Raw genomic sequence first — 24,637 nt, 5'->3', positions numbered from 1 at the left:
TATTTTATATTATTGATACTTGTATCATTACTATAAAATACATAACTGCCATTACTTGTTCTACGATTTTGCCACCAATTGACTTTCTATTTCATCGAGAAACGAGACCACGTCAGCGTTGTTCGACTCTTCATCTGAAGTAATCCAAAACATTCTCAATTTAGATACTATCGCGGAATCAACTTCAACGAAATATCTACCTTGTTGCAACGCAATTTTAATCCTATGTGCGTTAGTATTTTCGTGTGGTAAAGCCTCTTCAATATTGCAGTATAACTCGCAATACGCACAAAAGCGTATATCTTTAGCTACGTCTGAAGCATCCTTCATTCCGGTGTATGTTTCCATATAATCTATTGTGACATTGTTAAAAATTACACGTTCGTATATTTGTTTAAGGGCCTGTTCTAATTTATCTAAACTGTTGTAAGCACCGGACGTGAAATTGTGGAAATGTCTCGGATGGAAGCCATGTTAATTACTGCAACAATAGACGACAAAAGTAATTATTAATAAAAGAGAATTATTACAATCTTTGGTTAAGAATAAACTTAGGATTATACCATGTATCCATTCGTAATTCATATCGCAAATCATCAACTTCAAATCCCTCTTCAAATAGTATATCTTATTCTACCGCTATGGTTATATCCTCTAAGATCTCAACTATTGTGAATTGTAATCGACGATAGAAGTACATGAAAATTTCATCAACTCTTTTTTGCATAATATTAATCTCAGGACAAACTAGTACTGCTTTTCGCTTTAATCCAAGCACATTGAGCGATACTTTTTGAAAGTGAAATTAAGGCTAGGTTAAATAAGGATTGACAAGGCGTAATTGTTCCCAACTAAAAGTAAAACACAATAATAGTAAACAGACTTACAAAGTTATTTAGGTGTGCTGTATTGGAGCTAGGAATGGAGAGAAACTTGGCTGATGAGAGCTCAGCAGAAACTGAATGATGAAATATCTTGATATAGAATGGAGACTCGCGATCTGCTGGTGGATGTGTTCCTCTATCGAATGTCGAGATGGGAATGATTGTTTCTTTAACATCCGTTCTATGAAATTCTCCTCCTCCTCGACTCGATGACTCCTTTGAATTGCAAGACCTGTTGAGAAAGAGAAGAGACTTGCTGAACATTCATTCATGCAAAACATTTTCTCGCAACTAAATTAGGAAATAATATCACAAATTGTGATTTACCGAGGCTTGAATTGGAGATAGTAATCATAGCGCATGAATCGGCTGACGACTAAAATATTCAGCCTGTTTGAATGTAAGGCTTTTTAACCTCTGGTACGAATGAAAGTTCTGTAAGTTAAAAGGCCTTGGTATAAGTTCAACCCCTGGCATAGGGTGTAAAACCTTGTAAGTTGGACATATATCACGATGAGTGTCATTATCGAATTTCAAGGCTTTACTGGAACCCAGGGTTGCATTGTCAAAGAATTGGCCATTATCGATGTCAGGAGAAAATGCTGTAATAAATGGCTATTAAAATCCCCGATTGAGGCACTACATTTGAGAGAGGATTCCTGGTTGAAAGACAACTATCACGGTTCAAGCGGCTACGATGGAGACGTGGAGCATTCGGAATTGAAGAGCATTCTGAGTCAATATTCAAGACAATTTCACTTTCTATTCACAAAGGGAGCGGAAAAGTCAGCTTTTCTCAACAAGTTACTCCTCGTGGGTGGTTGCGTAGTAAATTTAGAAATGTATGGGTGTCCATCATTAAAGAGATTGACGACTAACGAGTGTTGTTTGGTTGACGCGCATATGAATGGCCACTTACAGTGTGATTTTTTAAACTTTTTATTTATTGTATAATTTAATCGTATAAATGCGTAAGTGTTTATTATTGTAAGTGAATATTTTCAAGCTATGTATTTATGTTGAAATAAATTGTTAAAACCTTTATCGTTATGTTATTTCTACCCTTATATCATATAAATTGAGAAATAAAAAATAATGTTCACTAATTCACTTTTATTTACTTTAGTAAACAAACTTTTCATCTTCACATTTGAGAATTAATTTAATCACTCTCAGGCGGGGACTACTGGTATAGTCCGTGGGAATATATCGCACTTAAGATTCTTCATGGTCAGTGTAGCAAACTGGCTTCTCTCCAGCGACTGCAGACTGCGATCTTCCATTGAATCCGGTTCTTCTTTATCTCGGAATATATCCACCATTAACTCTTGGTACCGGTCGGTAGGCCTCGTTCACTTCCAGCCAAATCAAGGGGAGCTGCTGTTCAGCCTTCTGCCGCTTCTCAAGATCGGTGATATCCGACTGGTGGGTTATGTTAAATCGCTCGATTTCTCCGTTTTTGTGTTCGGGAAAGCCAGAAAATGCCGCTTTCTTGCCTACGACTTTAAACTATTGGTGTCTAAATACACAATAGTATATGGTGTGAAATCACACAGATAATATAAAATCGGTATTGGAGCTTCTTTCTTTTGGTATGTTTATCCAGTACGTATCTTCTTGGCATTCTACGCGTAGTTCAGAATTACTCAAGCGTGCGCTGGGGGGTTTACTGAAACTAGCGAGTCTTGAATTCATTTTGCAGTAATTTTAGAAAGTACAATGAGCTCAAATCATCTGCGAGAGGGTATATATTTGTTGAAGTGAAGGGTGGATGTAACAAGTCTGGACTTATCCGTCGCCTTGAAGTTGCTTCCTAACACCTGAGGTGTCGGATGGCGGGGTTGGGAACTGTCACCTTTCATTTGACCTTGAAGTGCGCCAGAATTCCCATATCTCCGATAGGAAAAGCCGTTCCTGAAACTCGCTATTGTGATTTTATGCGCGGATTTCGGGGGAGGGACTGTATCCTTTCTTTTGACCTTGAAATGCGCCAGAAAGCCCATTTCTCTTCTACTCTTCGGCGGCTTGCGGGGTATTAAGTAGATGTATATTTAGGTTCCATATACAGGCAGCATATTCTAAACGAGGCCTAACCAGCGTTTGATAACATTTCTCTTTAACCTTTTCATCACATTGACACATTACTCTTGATAGATCGTAATGTTTTGTTAGCTTATCTACAAATTTCCTTTATGTGCTTCACCTGTGGTGAGGGCTCTGTTCTCGCCGTTGTAAGCTTTTGGGGCATGACCAGACAATGCCTGTGATAGGCGACGGACTCTTTGACGTCACGGGAAAGGCCCGGAAGACCTAAAGCGGGAAAGCCTCGGCGAGGTCGTAGGAAGGGTTTCTATAACCCTAGCGGTTTCTTGGGCACCGCCAAAGGGCCTCGGGGGCAATGATCCTTCCTACGCCTCCAGGGAGGGAATCCCAGGTGGGAGGAGGGGCTACCGGGCCAGTGACCAACGTCACGGGGAAGGCCCTAGGGAGGGGTGCCGCCGCGCGCGGACCAGCTTGGGTCGGCAGTGTGGTGCGGGGGCGGAGAAAGAAAGGACCAGGGAGGCGATCCGGACCGACGCGATAGAGGGTCAGTCTACTGATATAACCTGCTGCCGAGACCCTGTGTTCGCCCGTTGGTCGCCGCCGCATCGGAGTATCCGAGGGACTCCCCGCTAGACCACCGACATCGGACTCCCCGCTAGGCCACCGCCGTCGACGAAGCCCCGCGTTCATCAGTCGGCTGCCAGCACGTCTGCGGATGATTCCCGCCCGAATACTTCCTTTCCCCTGTAAGTTCCCTGCCTTGCCCGTTCCGGTGCTTGATCGAGTCAACATTACCAATCTGACCCCTCTAATAAACGGCTGAGGATCGCAGAGTGTCTTGCTGGCTTCACTCTTACCCAAAGTCGGGTCGTCCTTCCCATGTCTTTACGACACACCCACGAGAGGTCGTGAGTCATGATTGATTTGCGCCAGAATAACCATTTCTCCTCTACTCGTGGGATGACGTTCGCGGAAGCCTTGTCTCCCCCGCTGCCGGGCACGACACACGTCCGATTTGGACGGGTTCCGTTGTTGCCAGGACTCAAAATCTCTGTATAGTCCATCATATTAATCTTGGGAATAATAATTGAGGTTGTTTCCCGTTTTCTTCCTCAATAGTTTTTTTAACGTGACACCATCACTTACTGGCCGCCCCACTGGGGTCAGACGCCATTGCAGCCGCCTCACTTAGGAACAGACGCTGCGTTTACTACCTTTCGTCTGGCTCCTAACCTTCGACCTATCTGGTATGGGTAACCCTACCAGGAGCAATTATTATTACTCCCGCCATTACAGCTCTAGGGGTCATCGGAACGCACAAGCCCTTCCACCACGTCAAGGTTGTAGTCCTGGGAGGGGTTTTAACCATTAGTAGAGTCATTCTCTTATCTGTATCCTTTTCAGAAAAAAAGCAATGTAACTTACAGAAAGGAATAATTTTATTTTTTCATTAATGACTGGGTCCTGTAGGAATTTTGCCTCATTTTATTCTTTTGTATTTATTTCCCCAGCTCAATTGATATTAGGCGGGTTTTTATACTAAATCAGTGCCATCTGTGTGTGGCTGGTTTGAAAATAATTGGCAGCTTCAACTGAACAGGCATAACTTTGACAGCGCTGAACCTGAATGTCGTAATCAGCTGTATGTTTACCTTTAGTTGGGTGTTTGGTTGAGGTTCATACAATGGCTCAAATAATTAGACAACGGCCTCGTGATTGTTTCTCTTGCCGTCTAATCAGCGGATTTGGTTTAATTGGTGCGGGTGTATTTGTAGCGTATCATGGAAAAGGAGCGAAGTATAGATCCGGAAAATTCATTTACATGTCCTTTGCTGCCAGTAAGAATTAAACTTAAGGTTCTGAATAATGTAATTTAATTGTCATGTAATAAGGCTGTGATTTTATTTTCAGCTTTGGGAGCTTTAGGAGCTGCTAGGTTGTTCAATTATCCACCTTTTGACAACGTCGAGCCTGATAAAGAAAATGTATAGGTATTGGCGGTGCCTTTTTCTTAATTGAATTCAATAATTCCAGTCGTTAATTATGAATTGGTAGATTTGAACCCTCAAGCATCCATGCCCCTGCCTTCTCACTGTGAGGTATCTTTCGGACAACATCCACCATGGGAAATGAGATTCAGTAAAGTGTATGTATAACAACGTTGATTCTTTGGTGCAATTGAGCAGGTTTGGTGTGGAGAAGTTGAATTCACGGCGACCAAAGAGTAATGTCTAGTTTGGGAGTATCTGTGTCTGTATGTCTAAATTGTATGTTATTTCGTGCAATCGAACTTTGGATTATGTTCAATTTTGTTTGCACTTTTAATGCTTATAAACTCTTGACTTTCCACGTATTTAACTACACATAAATAGCCACGAAGTTACTCTCGAAAGTTGCAATTGAGGGCTGATACTTAAAAGTTCTCTACAATATCGAAGTGAAATGTGCGATCATGAGGCAGATGCTTATGAGACAATATTAAATCGCTATCTTAACTCGTACAGTTTTACCATTATGATAAATTGATAACTCAGATTGGCCGTAGCATTTTGGGACCATTTTCGTCCAATTATTAATGTAAAATATATAACCTCATAATAAAATTGGTTTGTATGTCCAAATACTTACGATAATTAAATGCATACTTTCTATGGAGTTGTTTGTAAATTCGTTTTTTCTTCAGATTTTATGTTTTGATAGTAGAACTGACTTTGAAGATAATGTCCGAGAGTACACAACTAGGTTTCAGTACAAAAAATGTGCCAAATGATGAAGGATATGTTTTTTCTCCTCGACGACCTTGTTTACTAAGCTTATACTTATTGCTTGTAAAATAGCTATAAAGTACTTATATTTTTTACTTGTTACCAGGGTAAGCAATTACGAGTGGGGCCGGTAAATTTGTTACTACACAGGAGTAAATATTACCCCTTAAGACCATACTGCACGTCAGCGGTTTTGTCTCTGTCGTGATCAAGAAATGCCACAGTTTTACATTGATTTTTCTGCCATTTTCGGAAATAGAAATTCAAATGTTTAAGGCTAATTTTTTTATTATTCAGGGAGCGAGAAATCAAACATAAGCATAGTATTATTTTCTAATTTTGGTTGTCATTTCTACAGAAATTATTAAATTGAGTGCGGTGATTGCACTATGCCGATTTGAAGAATATTTTCACCTTCTAGTGATTGAAATAAATTTATTTGTTTAGGAGCTACCACCCTACTGCGTCAACAGGTAAAATACACAATAAAGCTCATCCAAAAGTAATATTTGTTGTTTAATGGCTTATTTGGAGAATTTCAGTCAAGTGTTTGAAAGAAATAAGAGGAAATTTGTGGACTTGACAAGTTGCTGGTAGTGAATTATATACTTCATTGTCTATTATTTTGACAGTAATAGAGTCTGATATGGTTTAGGAGTGGCCCATCGCCTCATTATTGAGAACAGTTGGGGTTAACCTCTCTCTCTAAATGTTCATGTATTTTTTGAACATTTGGCTGAGTCTTATGACAATATAATTTTTATTTTAAGTTCTAATTGGTTCCTAAGAGCCCATGGCTCATGTAAAGGAATGATATGTTATGTAAATACTTGGCCAAGGCGGGCATGAGAAATTCAGCTGACCAAAAAATAACAGTTGACTATTGTGATCAAAATATTGAACAGTTTGAAGTTGAATTCGAGTGCCTTATGTCCGCCCTGCCTACTTCTGAAAATCTCTTTGCCCCTCTGATGTTTGCAGTCTCAAGTGCTGCAAACTGTGCTTTTGGCTTTCATGTAAGCAAAAAATTACTGTTTTCCATCTTTTAATTTTACAGTGTGGCTTTAACAAAGCATTGCCATCATAAGATCAGGTGAGAGTGACCAGATGACAATGCTGTGTAGTTAAAAATGTTAGCAGAACTGTTAGAAGTAATTTTTAATTGGTGGTTTCAGAGGCAATTTTAGGCTATTGTTTCATATTAGAATTAAAAACTATAAGTTGGTGAGTCGGTAGTATTTTATTTAGATACTACCTGGGTTTGACCATTCAACCTCACCTTCAGGGAATGATTCTTATAGACCTCCGTCAATTTATAGCTGACCATTGCGAACTAATATACTCAGTATCCATATTAAAAGGTTTTGTACTTTTCCAAAAGACTTTATTTTAAGATACAATGCATGTCATCATCATTGTGGCATCATCCAGTACAAATTCCTTTGACGTGCAGTGTTGGAATATTTACGCTTACGACAGGAGGGGGGTCGGGGTCACTTGGGTAAGGGAAGGGGTGGTTGTGCCGTGGCTATGACGTGGGGGGTTGCCAGTTACAGATTGGACTTGTTTTCTCCTCAAGGTTAGTTTCTTGGGAAGGAGTGGGTATTATTGCTTGCCACTAAGGATTCTTTTGAGGTCTGCTAAGTGCCTTTTTATCTCAATTTGCTTGAGTGTGTCCGGTCCATTTTTAATCCTTTAGGATGGGTGTGGGGGAAAATGCTATTGTGGCTGAATTCTGAGGTATTTTTCAAAGTTGGGTGTTCTTTGGTTTGTGTCTAGACAATTCTCCCTGCCTGATTGGCATAAGAGATGTGGCAGCTATGGCATTTCAGTTTATAAATGCTTGATTTGAGAAGTATTTCTTGTTTGTCTTTTCCATTAGCTATAAGTATGGTGAGAGTAAGGGTTGGGTAAAAGACTGCTTTGCTTTGCAAAAAGGGATGCCCATGTGTTCATTAGAGCTGTGAATGCTGGTAGTTTTTCTTTTATCCTGTCGTATTGCTCACATTGGATGGTTGATTTCATTGCTGGGATCCATAGGCTCCGCTCTCTCTCTCTCTGTGACAGGAGAACATTTATTCTGGGTCTCTGATGAACTTTTAAGGATAGATGGTGTGTGCTACCTTACGCAATGGCCCAAACCTAGTTAAGCACACTCCAAGCTAACGACAAAACTGTTTGATTTATTGGGTATCAGACTGTCCCTCACCCTGATCAGTGAATTCCCTTGCTATTGGGCTTAGTGCGAGGTGATGAGATCTATTTCAGTCCATCAAACCAATATTAGGGTGAACAGCAAATTCAGTGGCCATGAGAATGTGAGGACAATATTCCGGTGTTAAATTTTGTAAATTTTCCAGGTTTTAATATAGATATTTAACTATAATGCAAGCATATCTTTTATAAAATAAAAGAGACTGGATTCTACTAACCAAATTTTTATTAAAAAGAGAATTGTGATAGTCCTTTTTAATCAGGAAAAGTTTCTCTATGTTATGGGAGACATTTACGTTATGAAAAATGGGAACGTCAGGTAAGGATAAGGGCTTGTGCATTACTGGTGGGTTATTCATTCTCATTGAATGGGAGGGAAGCATGCTCCATACACTGCAAAGAGATAATTTGCTGGTATGTAAACCAGAACATCATTGTGATCATAAAAAAATCCCAAGGACGTATTTGTAAAGTTCCAAGGACAAACTTTCAAATTCTGGGAGCAAAGCCACCATGGAAATAGTTGTTGGGAGTGAATGAGAGTTCTCTCTGACACAGCATTGAGTGGACTGACCATCAAGTATCTCTTCAGATTGAGTAGTCACCAAGGCCCTAAGCATAAAAAATACATTACAGAGCATCTCAACACCACGAGGATTTAGAATTCCTTTTAGTAAAAGGAATTCTAAATTCCTTCCCCTTGTTGGCATCATTAGCCTATCTTTCAAAGCTACAAGTTTTCTTAAAAATAATGAGAGAAATTTTTATTATTCTACAAAATTTCCGAAACCATTAAATATAATATTTACTGAAATGGTTATCTGAATAGAGACTATCGTGAGAACATTTTTATTGCATTCTTTGTTCCTTCAACATCACCGCCACCAAGTCTTAAATTTTTCACGCACCAGGGAAACTTATTGAGAAAGGGGGAACTGGCTGCCTCAAGTTTTAGGGTAGTGGGACGGAGAAGATTAGGTATTTGGGAATTGTGAAGGCCAGTTTCCTAGAGATACATTAATAAATATAAGCTATATTTCATAAACCATTGACGCAGTCAGTACCATATTGGTTCCTTACATGGTTCAACTGCATGGGTGAGGGGACATTAAGTACTTTGAATGTACCTGAACGGCTTGTACATACGTAGGTGCATGATTGACAAAGTGGCAACAAGATGCATTAGTTTTTATGTTCCTGCTATATCATCTCCGCCTATTATTCAAGTATTCGTATGTAAGTGGAAAAAACTGAGAAGTGGGAATCTGGATGCCTTCAGTTTGGAGTTCTGGGATTGGGCAACTTAACCACTCCGTGTCAGAGAACTTTGTTCTCTCACCGCTGTCAATTTCACATTAAGAAACCATGTTTAGACAAAAAAATTAATTTATTCTAGTATGCATATCTTATTGGTTAAAATGCTGAACAAAAATTCAGTCATTTGTGTCACAACTGAACCATTTGATAAGTTAATGCAACTTGATAAATCACTGAAAATAAAAGTCGATATGGAGATCAAAAAAAGGATTAACAATCAATTCCATAACTTCTTTGAACATAACTTAAAATAATGTCTTTCAGTATCACAGAGCACAAAACGTTTAGAATCCAACTTTGCCTAATCGTGTATCAGTCTTTGGGTTGGCTGTGGAAGCCTGCACAGACACAATGCACTCGTTGATCTTTGTTTGGAGGTCACGAAGTTCATGAATGTGCAAGAGCCTCAACACTTTCGCTGCCTGGTTCAAAACATAATCACCAGTGTCAAAGCCTAGGTCAGCTTCCTGCACTGGAAATGGTGTCCCCTAGAAATATTAGCATGTGCAACTGTAAAAACACAAATACTATAAATTACATATAATTAACAATAATTACAAATTTAATATCGTTTGGCCTCGCCAAAATCTTGTTTTTATTGCGACACTGAACACATGACCCAACTTGTTTACATATGTACTTGATATTTTTCCATTAATGCCAGAAGAGAAATGGATACCCTGAATATATTTATAAGAATTTCACTTCGGCTTATTCTTGTGGAGTACTAAGAATTCTAATTTATTGAGTTAATCAGCTCAATCTTTGAATTACATAGTAGTTGACAGCCCTAAAAATTCAAAATATAAAAGTGATAAAATTCAATTAGAAGTTATTCCACCTTGTTATAATGAACCTTATATTATGTTTCTAATGTTTAACTTCATGAATGAAATATATCCTTAATTAAAATTGGAAAACTAATACTCCAGAAACAAATGTCATAATTAGGAACATAATTTCATCCAATTGGAATACAGTTTAAAATGACCAAGTGATTCAAATACTTCAAACTACCTAAAAATTTAACAATTTTGTTAATAACTTCTCCATCTGTTGGTCTGCTAGATGCAGGGGTATATTGATGTAGGGGTCATGACCTGTGGAGCCCCCACCGCTTTGGGAAATATTTTTAACTTTCACGAAAATGGCACATGCCTAGTACCACTTTTGAATTCTTGATGTCCCCTGAGCATAAATATCATTCAATGCAGTGCACTGTGGTCCATGCGCTGAATTGGCATTATTATGTTCAAAATGAAATATTATCAACTTTCTTCGCAGGAAAAGGTAAATGAAATATTTATGTTTACTATTTAAATGGTCTCCCTTCCTAGAGGTTAACCGGATCCGATCATTTCACATACTCGACTATTCCCTCAGTTTATTCAAAGGAAGACTAGACATGATAAGGAGCATGTTGGCGGCCAAGAAATACTTGAGGATATGATTCACAGAATTCAGAAATTAGGATAACCTAGTATCCAATGGACACTTACATATCTTTATCATTGCCTTATTGGAACAACGTGGCCAAGATTGGCCACGTCGTCCCTTCATCTAACACCAAATTTCTAACAAATGTTTTTCCAACCATATTATTTTGGAGGGTTTGAGATTATTACATAGCGAAAAATTATTTTCTGATGATATGAACTTCTGTAGATACAGTACATACATTTGTTTTTTTTTGCACGGGTACAGACCTTGTGAATATTTCTAATAAAATTATTAATTTCTAGATGTAGTTCTGTGCAATGATCTAGGGTACTTTGTTTTCAGTATTTTTGCACGAATCCGTAAATCCGTCATTGCTCCGGAGAACTTCGAGGGTTACTCAACTTACCACTCGAATGAAAAAAATTCCTTTTCTCACCTTAATTATCACCGAGTCCGGATTTTCCAAAGCTTCAGCGGAGAGGCGCTGAGTGATTACTTTGCTCATGGCACTCAATGTTATCAAGTGGTCGGGATGTTGAGCAACATTTAGAAGCTGTGCTAGATTCCGAACTCCCTTTTTGAATTCCTCAGCTTCGACTGGTGGAACAGAAAAGAAAATTAATGGAGCCATGTGATAGGGATAAAGGCACGAAAGTACTGAGCTCTACTTACAGTCCAAGTTGTCCAAGGGATTTTCTGACACAACCTTAGGGGCGTTGCTCAAATTCTTCTTAACATTGTCTGAAGTTTGACCCTTATATTTATCAGCTGAAATAGTCAAAATTTGCACATTCATCATCTTAATTCAAAGCTTGCTATCATCATCATAGTACTAATTATTTTGACCATAGAGTATTACTTGTCGAGGAACTCTCAAGACCCTCGATAGGGCTTATTTATAGAAGCCTTTAACTTCTTGGGAAATTTTAAATGAATTTAGATTAGATGAGATTACTCCCATGAAAGAATCTGTAACCACTATCATTCATTCCATTGCCAATAATTTTCTAGAAAGGTTTTATAATGGTTTTATAATTAAACAACTACAGGAGTAGGAGAATGGTCGTAATTAGTAATACCATTGTCTGAGTATTCCAATCTAATCGCGAACGCTAATAGCCAGTCCAACTGCTCTTCACGTTTCTTGAAATCAGGGGCGACAAGGTCGGAATAGTACTGCGTGAAATGATTCAGCCAGTCGGGGGAAGATATATTTCTGAGCGATTCCCTGTCTTCAATCTTGTAATGACGTATTTTCTGATCTTCTAGCCACACAATTAATGAGCGGAACTGCCTTTCATCTATAAATATAAAGAAGGGATTTAAAAGAAGTAACACCAGGCTAACAATATTTTCTTGTTACTTAAAACAGACCATCAATATTGAAATCGTTCTGTGCATGATAATCCAATGCGGTCAACTTTCTCTTGAACATATTTTCTAAATACTAATTTGAGCTGCTCCTGATTAACGCCGAAATAATTCCGTCCACGCTAATTCTGAGTTAATTCATACACCGACAAAAATACATGCGCCTCGCCCATGTCATAGCTATTGTTCGTGTTACTTTTATATAGCGATAGATGGCAGATTAAAGACAGCTCTCTACGGCAGTGCCAATGGTGATGTGTAGACTTTTATTTGAATTTTTAAGAATAGTGTTTTCCTGAGTTATATTTTGTAATTTTGGGTTACATATATTTATTTCATTACTAATGTTGGATAAATATGAATATTCCGTGTCCTTCCTTCACCAATCGCTGCGCATTAATTCGTTTGCGTTTCCTGTTGGTAAAACTGTAGAAACCCGTTGGAGAAATGTCTTTTGGGTTCGAGGTTGGTCGTTTTAAAAGGTTAAGAATATCAACGCTGCTCGAGCATTTTAAAATTCCAATGAATACATTTCCGTCGTAACAACGTCTCCTCTTTCGTTTAAACGGTAAGTGCGCTGGGTTAATTTGTATGTTTGAAGGTAAATTGCGTATGGAGAGAACCAATCAAACCTCAAGGTCATGCGCGCATCTCAATCTTCCTTTCGCGGGTTTTCGTTAACTCTTACAAGATGGTGTCAAGGGTAGAGTTAGCGGAACAATTCTCAAACTTTGGCATCGAACTAGCTGATGATGTCTTAGAAAAGTGTACGTTATCCTTTGTGATGTGGGTTGATTAATATAATGTAATATTTTTTTGGTGAAAGTAGGTTTTCATACTGTGGAATAGTTCTTTCATGTCAACCTGTTGCATGGACGGACTCGCGGGCCATTTCAATGTTACCTCGTGGTTGGAATGTTGGGGCAGGGCTTATTTTCTTGTAAACGTTACGAAACATTTTGTGTGTGAATTGTTGGTTGTTCACGGTATCCTGATTAATCACTGGATATCATTGTACTGAAAATTCAATTTCATCGAATTATAGATTTTTATTCAGTCCGTGGTTGTGATCATTTTGTAGTCCTGTGTATAGAATTATCCCCCTGAATTGATTTGCTTAAGTTAACGGTGATAACTTGAGACTGAGTATGATGTATAATATTATGCACTTGGTTAATTTGTGTAGTTAATATTATGGTCTTGCTTCGTTAGGTTGGGAAGTGTGTGTGGAAGCCGGTGTGGGAGAAGAAGAATTTTTGGAGACATGGATGGCGTACAGTGTATCACGATTGGGAGGAGCAGATCCTACGATAGAATTGCTGGCCCAGATGGAGAGGGATGAGTATGGGAAGAGAAGTGGTATCCATAATAGGAACACACCATCTACGCCTGCTACCAGAGGCAAGAAGGGCGGAGGAGATTTAATTATATACGATCCATCAAGCCGCAATACACAGTCTTCTAAATTGTATCCTTATTTGAACAAAAATAATTTGAGTTGAATCACTTTTCATGTTAGGTTATTAATTTAAGTATAAGATATTCTGGTTCAATTCGTGTTTAGTGCCTATTTCTCAAGGTACGGCGATAACTTTTCTAACTCTTAAATTATGTGCATCCTATTTTATGTCAAGTTTTATTTTTAGACGTTTACGTTTGGAGGTGTTAAATCCTAAGTACACCTTTGTTACATGCCGTTTTGAAAGTGATAATCTGGTTGAACTCGTGCATTCGTGTTCTCTCTTCCGTATGGTTTTAATAGCACAGTTTAACCAGCAAGAGTTTTGTTGTTGATAAAATTGTGTGTATTAATAGTGTATTGTTAAGTTTCCAGCTGAAAATTGACCAGAACCTCATTAATTTTTGGGTAGTTTATTGATACCGATTGCTCGCTTCCCATGCAGTTTCCAACAATTGTATGTGGTAAGTTCGTATCGATTCTACCAATATATTATTTTAGATGCCTTAATATATGTCCTCATTTGGAAATCACGAAAGTGTTAAGGTTAGTGAGGAGAATGTAATGTCTTGCCATAATTTCCCAAGTTATGGATTACCATTAGATTTTGGAATCAAGCATTGTCACTTATGTCTGTTCTTTTCACTTCTCGCTTTCTTTGTTTTCTCACAACCAAGAAATGTATGTGGTGAATTAATCAACCATGTCTTAGGAAATCATGAGGATGTGTCCTGTTAATTTTGCGGTTATCCTGTTCCATTACACCAAAAGATTAAATTTATTTCAGTAGTGGATCCACTCTGACATTTACAATGATCATCAAATTTCCCGTAGGCCAAGCTCTCTTCTGGCCATTCCTTCCATGACTTGAGTTCTATTGATTGACCAAATTTCCAAAATGTTCTCAGTGATGTATCCGGTTGGACAATGCTTTTTTGTGCAGTAAAATCTTGGAGAACAGGAGTGTGTGACAGTTAACTCAATAACAGCAATTTGTGTCGGAAATGGTTAATCGGTCAATTTATCTTTGTTATAAGACCTGTAGATGAAACGTTTTGCAATGATTGAGTGCCAGTTTGTATTAGCTTGTTATCAGGGGTTGCATGTCGTTTGCAAATCTTGAATGGGCGTGTGAGGATAGATATGGGATCAAAGTGTAGGTGCACATGGAGATACACGAATGCCATGGAAATACTGCTGTATATTTGTTTAGTTTACTTGATTGCATGTACGTGTTTCCCCTGTAACAGTTCTGTGCTTTTGATAAGTAGCAACATGAACTAAGCTAGTGTAAATTTGCTTAAGTTGGATTCATTGGTGAACTCCTTTCAGTTCTTTCTTCTCCTTCAGGTCAGGCTTTTCCCTTCTGAGAAATCATTTTTTTAATTGGATATATTTAATGCTGTGTTGATTGTGTATTTTAATGAAATATCTGGTGGCTCTGTCTCTCTTTTCAGTACACATTTTACTCAGTTGGAATATTATACTGCCTTTGCTTGCATGTAGTGGCAATACACAATAATGGAATCATTATTTGGTATGAATTATTTGTAGTTATTATGAATATGAATGCTAGTCAAGTTTTAGAAGAGTATTAGATAAAGTTAGTAGGATATTTCCTTGTGTCCAATTGATAAATATTTTGTGCAGCTATTCTTCCGTATTTATTTCTTAATCTTAGTTAGCAAATAATACCTTTATTTGAACTAGTTCAAATTGTTATACTGCCATTAATTACTTTGAATCATGGGAAGTGGTCAGATCCTTAACTTACATTGCTAGTGATGCCGATCTACTGGAGACCTACGGTAGTACACCTAAGGTAGGAATTCATTTATCCATTTTGTTTTTGAAAAGTTCTTTTTTAGCACTAATGGAAATATTAACAATGGATTGCATGCTGATGTTTTCTCGGCTGAAATGATAATACTGGCCTGATTTCATTTGTTTGGCCCATTTCTAAATGCTAGAAATTTCTTCAATGGTACTAGTTAGATCATGAAAATTGTTTTTTGTCCTATTAAATCTAACCTGCAGTTATGGTGGAGGTTTAGACTGTTCACACTGACCAGGTAAACCATTTAGACTGTTCCTCCTCTTGTTGATGTGCTAACTTTAATAACTCAGTCTCTTTGAGTCATTAACGCTTAAGTGGTCAGTTTGGAATTATCTAATGGGGTATTAGCTGTTATTCATTTTTAGCCTAATTAATGACGTAGTTGTAGTTCACTTTATCGGATTTTGATTGTTGTTAAGAATGCTATGAAGCCGTAGATTTTGTGAGAATAAAAGAAAATATTACCACGATGGTCAACCCAAAGGTCGGTTTGGTAGGTGATAGTAGGGTTCACCCAGTACGAAGCCCAGCAGCATGTGAAATTCAGGGTGAGTGGGCCAGTTCCTTTCCATGTGCCGGTTATGGTTTCAGAGGAAGGCCTGGTACCTGAAAAATCACTTTAGCTTGGGTGAAGCTATAGGTGCCCAGAGACTTGCTGGAGAATCGAACCCATGACCTTTTGTAAGAATATGTATATATTTTGCAAAATAGTTTAACATTAGCTTCATTTTCGGTTGATTTAATAAAATCGTGAAACATGTCTTGTTGAGAGTTAATGAAGTAGGCATTTCCCTGGCTCATTCCATAGTGCACTTTATGTTGCTGTTAATGGCTGTTATGGTTGCTGCATGACCAAGGAATTATTTATTGCATTTGTATTTTGGTATTTTTATTTACACAGTATGTTCACATTGTATTTGCTCTGTACTTTTGAGGAGAATGTTTTCTTCAGTGGTTTCTTAACTTTAGAAAGTTAGTGTTTTGTGAAATATTTGGCCTTATTTGCCTCCCCCTTGTGTTTTCTTTGTGCAGAAATTCTTAATTGTTTTTTCAGGTAAGTATGAATTATCATTTTGCTTGATTTTAGCAGTGCGGGTGCATTTGTCACTTGAAAGAATCGGCCTTTCCTTTGAAACTACCCATATTATTATTTTTAAATTGTCATGTGATCAGCATTATCTTAAATTTTTTATTCATTGCATTTTAAGGTTATCTGTTTGGGTTGGCAGTAACCAAGATTGTCACGTGACATGTTGCGGTCCCCTCTTGAAGTGTCTTAGGAACTCCATTAAAACATTTCCTAGGAATGTAAAACATTCTGCATGAATTTGTGCCTACTCAGCCTTTGTTTAATGTAATTTTCAGTAATGCTAAGGTATTGAGCGTGTGACATGTAGCAAGAGTTGATTAGGATTAAATGCAGCGAACATATTATTACAAATTGTGCTAACAGAATTTAGTGCCCAACTAATTTCATACCAACATTTCTATGGTGCTTTCAGTTACATACAGACTTGTCAATCACCTTGCAGCTTGACAAATATGTATTTATTATTAAACAACACTGCGATTTATGAACCAGTGAACTCACATAATTTATTGTTTGTGCCTTAAACAGTAAAGAATATTTTCTAAAATAACTTAGAAACGTGCATCCTCCCTGGTATGTCAATGAAAAATTGATAGTTTTGGAGGAAGTTTTTAATGCCTTGCCCTTAAAAAACTAGAAGATTGGCAAATCCAGCCAAATGCATGTTCCAAAAAGAATGGCATTTGAGGAGCAATAAATGTCTCTGTGTGAACCAATGTAATGGGATAGTCATTTCATGTAAAATTATTGAAACTGCTGAAAAGTTGAGGGGTGGACCCTGTCTTCATTTGGTTTTAACCGACATTTTATCCACAGTCATGTTAAATAGTGAAAGTGGGTTTTGATAAAAGTCAATTAGTGAGTGTTTTTATTTTTAAGCATTTTTATGCCCTGGAAAAACTTTAAACACATAATTACTGGGAAATTATAATAAGTTTCTCGATAGCTTAGAGTGAATCCCATGGCTGAATTATTTAAAACTTGTCAGAGTGGCGTTTTCAAAGGTGTTAAGGTGGCGCAAAGGGGGTCCAGCTGCTGGCTTTAGCGTTTTCTGATAATTTTGGATGTTGTCGTTTTACACCTTGGTGTTAAGGCCTTGTGATTTTTTGTACAGACGAATTTCTTGGGAAACCACAGGTTCCGAAGGGAATCTGCTTTGAATTGGTGAAATTCGCCAGCCGCAGGGTTCGGCGTGTGAATTCTTGAAATTGCTCACCAACAGACTTTCGAGTGGCTGTTTTAAAAACCTCTAATATATATAGTATATTTCCGGCGGGAGAATCCACAATATTCGAAAACTTGGTCGTCGCGACCGCATTAGAAGCCAGAAGGGATTCTCATGGTCCAATGCGAAGACCTCCAGAGAGATATAACTGCTGCTTTCAGTAGCTTAGGATCCCACCAGTCCCTAGTCAGTCTGGTGCGCGCGTCTCGTTGACCCCCTCCCACCCCATCCTTGGACGGCAGCGGAAAGCACATAGGCCGGCGCGGACTCGGGAGAGGAGAGCGTCGGGAACCAGTTTTCCTCCTCCCGGATAATTGGCGGGGGGGGGGTTGGTTGAGAGCGTGGGAGAGAGGGGCTTTGAGAGTTAAGAATCGCCGGCGTTGCCAAATGACTCCGCGCTGCCCCTCTTTCGCTTCTCCCACTCGCCATGTTCTTCGGGCGGAGGGGCTTCGGAAGGGGAATGCGTGCGTGATCACCCACCCCGGAACTTCCACCCCGCGGGCATCCATCCCACCTAGCCTCGCCTAATAACTCCCATCGCTCGCCCCGGGGCGCTCAAGTGAGTCGCGGATCGGAACTTATGAGAAATCCTTCTGTGGATGTCTTTCGCTGTGCGCACGCTAGCCGATTGTATGAAGACGGCGGCGGCTGCTGCCCCTTTGTTTCTCGACAGCCATTTCGGTGATTTCATCGATGTAATTGAACCCATTATTTGCTTCCGTCCGCGTGACATCCTTGGAATATGTTCGTTAGGTGTTTTCGACGTCTCAGCATATGCATGCCATTGCTTGTTTCTGTGATCTGAAAGTCCAAACAATCGCGGTGGCCTGTAAGGGAGGTTTAGACTTTTGACACTTGAGGGCTCGTATAAGATTTATTACGTCGGGTGCGTGATTGGATCGATATTGTTTAAATTACTTCATTTTTCATAAATGATTACTTTTAAATCGATTTGCTTTTCATGGAACTTATTATAACCGTGTTCGGAAGGCTTCGTTTCTTTCACGGAATGGAGAAATATAGCCCTTTTTATCGCGGTTACCCGCACTTTTCCCGTCGTAGTGAGATGTGGGTAACTCATTGCATTGGCATATCCCGTTGTGTGCCTCTTATACAAGCACACCATATCTCTCTGAACTTAAGCGCTCTTCCAAGCACCGGATTATTGGCCCCACACCCTAGCAATGGCTTGAAGGGTACTAAAATGGAAAAATATGTTGAGAACCATTTCGCGATTTTTGACCTTTTTCAGTGTTTAGCGTATGCTACCCAGTATTGGTTTTTTTTAGCTGCATATGTATGAATTTCCTTTATTCAATTATAATATCTATGAAATATTTTTCTCGTTAAATTGCCCACTAAAGAATAAACTTATGGTCACTCGCAATAGTTAATCCATAATCCAACAAATCGCGGGGATCGAGATGGTGCGGCGGCCAACGTACTGGCTTCCCACCCTGAGGGCGCGGGTTCAAATCCCGGCGGTGTTGAATATTTTTCAGAGGTATCTCGATCCCTACTTGAGGTGCTTTGTGGAGGGCACTTTGAGTGAGTACGCCGTCCGTCGGATGGGACGTTAAACTGCGGACCCCTTGGCGCTTTTCGTAAAGAGTAGGCTAATGCCGACGCCGGGTTTCTCTCCACCCTTCATCCTTTCCTATCCATCCCCTATGGCGCAAATGACCTCAGCTGTCGGTCGCCTCCCCTCAAAACTACTACTACTACTCCAACAAATCGCGGCGATTTGAACAATGGTGAACTCCTTGTGGGCGAGGCGGTTCGATACTCCTTCATGCCATCTCTTTTGAGGGGAGGACCTACGCCACCGTGGTCGATATGAATATTAGGTTAGGCGTGCTCAACTGAGCAAAGGTAAGCCGTCTTAAGTTTGGTATTCGGCCTCTGCTTATTTTAATTTTGCGCTAATATAACTTCTGATGGCGTCGTTTCAATCCCGGCTTGGTTTGCTAACGTTAGTATAATCTTTCCCTTATCATGGGCATGGTTCCCATTATTTGAAGAAATAAATTGTCTCTGTTAAAATTCCTATCAATACAGTTGAAATGATCACTGTTAACCATTCAACGACATAGCCGTTCTCAGCCGTTTGTAACTAACAAGTGTCTGTACTTTCTCATTAACGTACTCTGCTCTGAATGGCCGGCGGCGGGATGAAAAACCCTTCGTGGTTCAGTTTTTCGAAGCTACCCAGAAATCCACAAAAAATCCGTAGTTTTTCTCTGCGGCCATGGGATTAAAAGTACTTTGAATTTCGGCGAGGAAGTACCATACTCTATTTATCTTTTATTCCTAGATCACAATGATCAGCTGATGAATGGTGTCGGGAATCACGAAATCACTTTATCTAACCTTGGGGGGAGGGGGGGTTTGCGACGTTAGCAAGAATACAACGGAACATCGATATTTTTCGGTTTTGGGAGTACGTAAAGTTAAACTTCGTTAACTTGTTACAAGCTGTTACTTAAAAATTTGGAGCAAGTGCCTATGTTATCATTCGGTGATCAGTTTTAATGGATTTAAAATATTGGTTTCTTAGTAGTAAGCGGCGGTAACTTCGCATGCGACGATCGACTGTCTTGTGCTGTGCTCCCTTCGGCCATCATGCAGGTATCTATCTCTAGGTATAGGTTTTCCGACAGTTTTAATAAAGCAACTTACACCCTGCAAATGGTGTATGGCGCCAAATTTTGGGAATGCGATATCTCGCGTGAAAGTACCGTGTATGGAATTCTGTAAGTTTCTTTTTGCAAAACTGCATTCCTGGGCCTCTGACGAAGACACGCTTGATGTGGGCGCTTACCGAAAATAAAGAATAAGTTAGAGAGAGCATAAACCAGCGGTTCCTTATTATTTGAAATGTCTCTCAGGCCCCGTCTTAAGTTCGTTACATCTACGTATTTATCAGCGTGTTGATATTTTCTGAGAACTCGGCAGGATGTGTCGTCCCGAGGCCCTGGTTTGCGCGCTATGCTGGAGTCGTTTCGCATGATTACGCACCTCGATACTTCTAGCTATTTGTGTGGTTGGTAAATGGTGTCTTTTAATCTTGCAATGTTTTCAAGTTATTCGTGGTTATTTCTCTACTGTTGTTCCGGAAACAAAGAATTCGAGGCCCATTCACTAAATGCAATCGATACGCTTGAGTTCTTTGTGCTGAGGCTTTTTTATTTGAACCTGCACGAGATAGTTTCAAAAGTTGACTTTGATTTCTTAATTTTATCATTCCATTTGTTTTGGCCTTAATACAAGCTGCTACGCAATGGTGCTAAAATGAAGCCCTTGGCCGGAAACGTAGGATTTGATTTCGAATCCCGCGTCGAGACGAATGGTTTTTTTTCATTGAAATTCTCGCAGTTGGATTGGTCGAGTATTTTGCGTAGTTCAGTATGGACCCAATCGTGGACGCGGAGATTAAAATGCGAGTTTAACCACCCGGCCCGGTGCTGGTGCCTAGGCGCCACTCCGCTCGTGTCATTCCCCCTGTGGTGCCTTGGCCGCGGAGGGCAATTACCCTCGGTGCGCTTACCGCGCCCGGTTTTGTCTCGAGAGAGAGAGTCGACGCGAGAGTGCGTGAGAGCACTGCAGTCGGTGCCTTTCCCTTCTCCGACCGCTCCGGCCTTTCACACGCGAGTCCCTTCGCTTGCTTGCGAGTCTGGCGGGGGAGGCGTTCGGGACACCCCCATCCCGCGGGTCCCCGACCTCCCCATCCCACTTACCGGTCCCTTAGCACTCCTCTCCCCGCCAACACTCGTCCTCACCTCATTTCTTGCCTCTTCCTCCCTTCAAGGCCACTCACACTGCCCACCCCTATTCTGTTCCATTCCTCCCAAGCCTCCAGTCGCCTTTGCTACTGCTCCTCCCTCCATTGTGTCCCCTACTCCCTAGCCTCTCGCCTTTGGTTCTCGGAAAGGGAGGGAGTGGTGTGAGTCGAACAGCAACAGCTCGATGGAGGAGTCTTGCTTCGGAAGGGGAGGAAGTTGGTTATTCTCCTTCGATCCCTCCTCCGATCGAGGCAAGACGGCTTTCGTCGCTCTCGCAGTGCCTTCCGACCGCGGAGGTATTCCGTTCCGCGCTGTTGTCGGCTTGAGTGCTTGTGTCCCTCTTCGCATCTCCATTAGTTTTTCCTTCGTCTTCGCCGTGTGTGGTGCTTGTGGTGTTAGTGAAATTGGGTGTGTTCGGTGGTGGTATTTGTCCCCTCGAGTTGGATTTTGGCGTCCGCCAGCAGGTCGACCGGCGTTCCCCCAAGAGCGCTCTCGCTCCGAACGCCGTCCGACGACGCCATGCTTCTGATGCTGGTGATTCTCATCTCGGAGGTGGGAGTTGTCAACCCATCATCGCTGCCGGTCTACGGGCAAGCTATATTGTGTATTTCACGTCCTTTCTCAACTTTCGAATAACCTCACCTTGCTGTGTAATCCCATTCCTAGTTAGGTCGTTTATTTTCCTTATAATTGAGGGGTGGACCCTGAGATCAGGTAGTCAAGGAGAAATGGGTAAACGTTATTCATCGAGACCCATTCATTTAGTTTCGATGGTTTACATAGCCTTGTTTTATGACTTCTTTCCCCATCTGTTCAATATTTTACGCTGAAATGGCTTTCTAATACCAAACTACTCTGTGTAATCCCTAGACCTGCAGGATCGGATGGGAACCAGGTACACTTCAGAGAAGTATAACATAGTTGATGTAACGATATAATTATTTTAAGTTTGAGTTGAATGTTTAGTGCATTACATATTACCCCACAAGCTGCCGCGAGAGTTTGACAGGTGGGTAGCTATCTAGTTAAGGGTTTATAAAGCTAATTGGGCTCTCTCTAATCGAGAAATTTTCATTACGAAGTGCGTTGAATTCTTCCTTTTCCAGTTGTACGGTCGGTTTAGCCTTAAATTTCACTTCAGTGGCCATCATCTGCCGATTTTTAGTGGACTTGAAAGTAGGATCTTGATTACCTCGACGTTTTATGGCGACAAAGTTGTCTTCGGGTATCAGTCGATTGCTGCAAATAACGTAGCATTGGCATAGCTGCGTGCCATTTGGAATTTCAAATATGCTAGACTGCTAGCACCACAGCGTTCCTTATAACGATGGAAAGTACGAAACCAAGGTCGAAGGGAGGCGAGGTCTCTCTCTTAGTACTACGCCGGTTCTTTCGAGTCTCTATCCAGTTCGGTTTCTGGTCCAGTAATTCCTAAGCAAGTTTTTTATGCAAAATATCTCTTAGCTCAGTTCGCTCTCAATGCTTAAGCGTGTATCATAGCATGGGCAACAGCAACTATGTTATTGGGGTTGTCGTCCATTAATCCCCTGAAATGTCTTACGAATCTGGACAGTGATATGGTCGATTGACGAAATTCATGGAATGTGCACATGAACGGACATGATTCTTGTAATTTGAAGCGGAAGAGGAGCGTAAGAAAGTTAATATCAATTAAAAATATACTTTCGATTGGGGCTTTTGCGGTCTCGTAGGAGTCTGTTGAATCTCACCCCGTTGCAGTCTTGTTTGCTTAAAATGTTACGCTGTGCTGTTTAAACGGAGAACTTAATAGTGGAATGCATGTGCGAAACGTATTATGTTGTTAACCACCGTCATTCGCTACCTTTTCTGTGTGTATTTGAACTGTCTAAAATTGTGAAGACCAGGCAACTATGATGGATGAAACGTGACTTTCATTTGTACTTAAAACTGGTCACTGATTTTTTCCTAGTTTGTTTTCCCTCCTCTTGATGTGATTCATATTAAAAATCACCGCAGTTGTCGTTACGGGCCGTGGTTCAGTTAATGGCAGTGCATTATTTTTTGCGAAGTGCGGGGATCTATAAAATGGGCTTTAACGCATGGTTTTACGAAAATTTCCGCCCGCACGCTAGTTCAAGGCGTTTTCATTCGGGTTTGGGAGTAGACAAGTCGGGGATGACGTATTAACACCTGTTGCCGCTGTCCTATCTGGAAGATATCGTGCGCGTAACCCCTGACCTCGTATTCCGATGAAATCTTATGGTGGCAAATGTGCCGAGGAGTGATGGAATTTGAAGTGATATAAAATCTTGCGCCTTTGGTTTGTTTTTTATTTATTTCGGCAAAACGTTCACATTATTGCTGGTGTTTCGTTTTTTGCATGCATGACTAAGCTCAAGGGTGCGTGTGTACGGGCTTCCTGGAATAAGGACACTCATGGGAGTGCTATTGACTACTCCTTACGACGTAGCGATAAGTGTCTGCACGTTTCAAGAGTTTGTCGGAACGCAAAGTAAATCTTATTAAAATGGCGGAACGTGCGCATCGATGGGCCCAAGGATTTTTGCATGCGAATTTGTATTCGATAGCGAACGGGGTTCCTGGCGAGGTCCCCTTGAATTAAGTTCTTACGTCTAGCATAAAGATAAATAATTTCCAAGTTAGAGAATATTGTAAGAAACCTACTATTGTGTGCTGCATACAAAAATGTTATTGCAAACTTTTTGCTTTTCTATCGCTAATTGTTCGTTGTACAGCAAACCGTAGCAATGGTCCTTGAGGCGTGTTTAGAGAATCGGAAGCAGGCACTCAATAGATGGCCTTCCAAATCATATTAGGATCAAATTAGTTTTGATCCTAATATGTTAGCATGTTTGGTTACATCTTTTTCTTGTGTTAATAACCTCATATCACTGTGTAGCGGAAGAATATATGCACAAGTAATTATATTTTAGCGTGTTCCGCATTCGAGTCGTGAGTATCGTTTGTGTGGGATTGGGGTCGCTGCTGTCGTCCGCGTCGTGCAAGGGTGGACCGTGAATCGTGAGCCCTTGGTCGTCACGCCTCCCCTCGGTCGGAGAGCATCGTGGGCATAAAATCGCAGAGGGAGGAGAGAAGTGGGTGGATGCCGGATTTTACGATTGTGTCAGACTCGGCTCATTTTCTACGTTCCTAACCTTAACTCTCCGTTATCAAATACCTTGGAATTAACGTTCTAACCAGGTTTTC

General features: G+C 40.3%; 2 protein-coding genes across 3 annotated transcripts in view; one reads left to right on the top strand and one right to left on the bottom strand.

Annotated features, from left to right (window-relative positions):
• Nucleotides 1-9,301: 9,301 nt before the first annotated feature.
• LOC139698782 (RNA transcription, translation and transport factor protein) lies at nt 9,302-12,220 on the bottom strand. Its single transcript, XM_071597693.1, has 5 exons — nt 12,038-12,220; nt 11,743-11,964; nt 11,336-11,431; nt 11,100-11,260; nt 9,302-9,711 (listed from the first exon to the last, which is right to left on the bottom strand). Exons 1-5 carry the CDS (start codon nt 12,096-12,098, stop codon nt 9,508-9,510), a joined length of 744 nt encoding a protein of 247 aa, XP_071453794.1. The 5' UTR covers nt 12,099-12,220; the 3' UTR covers nt 9,302-9,507.
• A 493-nt stretch (nt 12,221-12,713) lies between these two features.
• Nucleotides 12,714-24,637, top strand: part of PolA2 (DNA polymerase alpha subunit B) — a 38,385-nt gene continuing 26,461 nt past the window's right edge. For both annotated transcript variants that reach the window (XM_071597593.1, XM_071597592.1), the window contains exons 1-3: nt 12,714-12,801; nt 13,247-13,502; nt 15,276-15,315. In XM_071597593.1, the coding sequence (XP_071453694.1) occupies nt 12,726-12,801; nt 13,247-13,502; nt 15,276-15,315 (372 nt within the window). In that variant the 5' untranslated portion in view covers nt 12,714-12,725. The remainder of the gene's footprint in view (nt 12,802-13,246; nt 13,503-15,275; nt 15,316-24,637) is intronic.

This window comes from Hetaerina americana, unplaced genomic scaffold (genome assembly GCF_022747635.1).
Source record: "Hetaerina americana unplaced genomic scaffold, ioHetAmer1.1.p SCAF_9, whole genome shotgun sequence".
Classification (NCBI taxonomy): Eukaryota; Metazoa; Arthropoda; class Insecta; order Odonata; family Calopterygidae; genus Hetaerina; species Hetaerina americana.
This window is presented reverse-complemented; position numbering and strand designations above follow the sequence as displayed.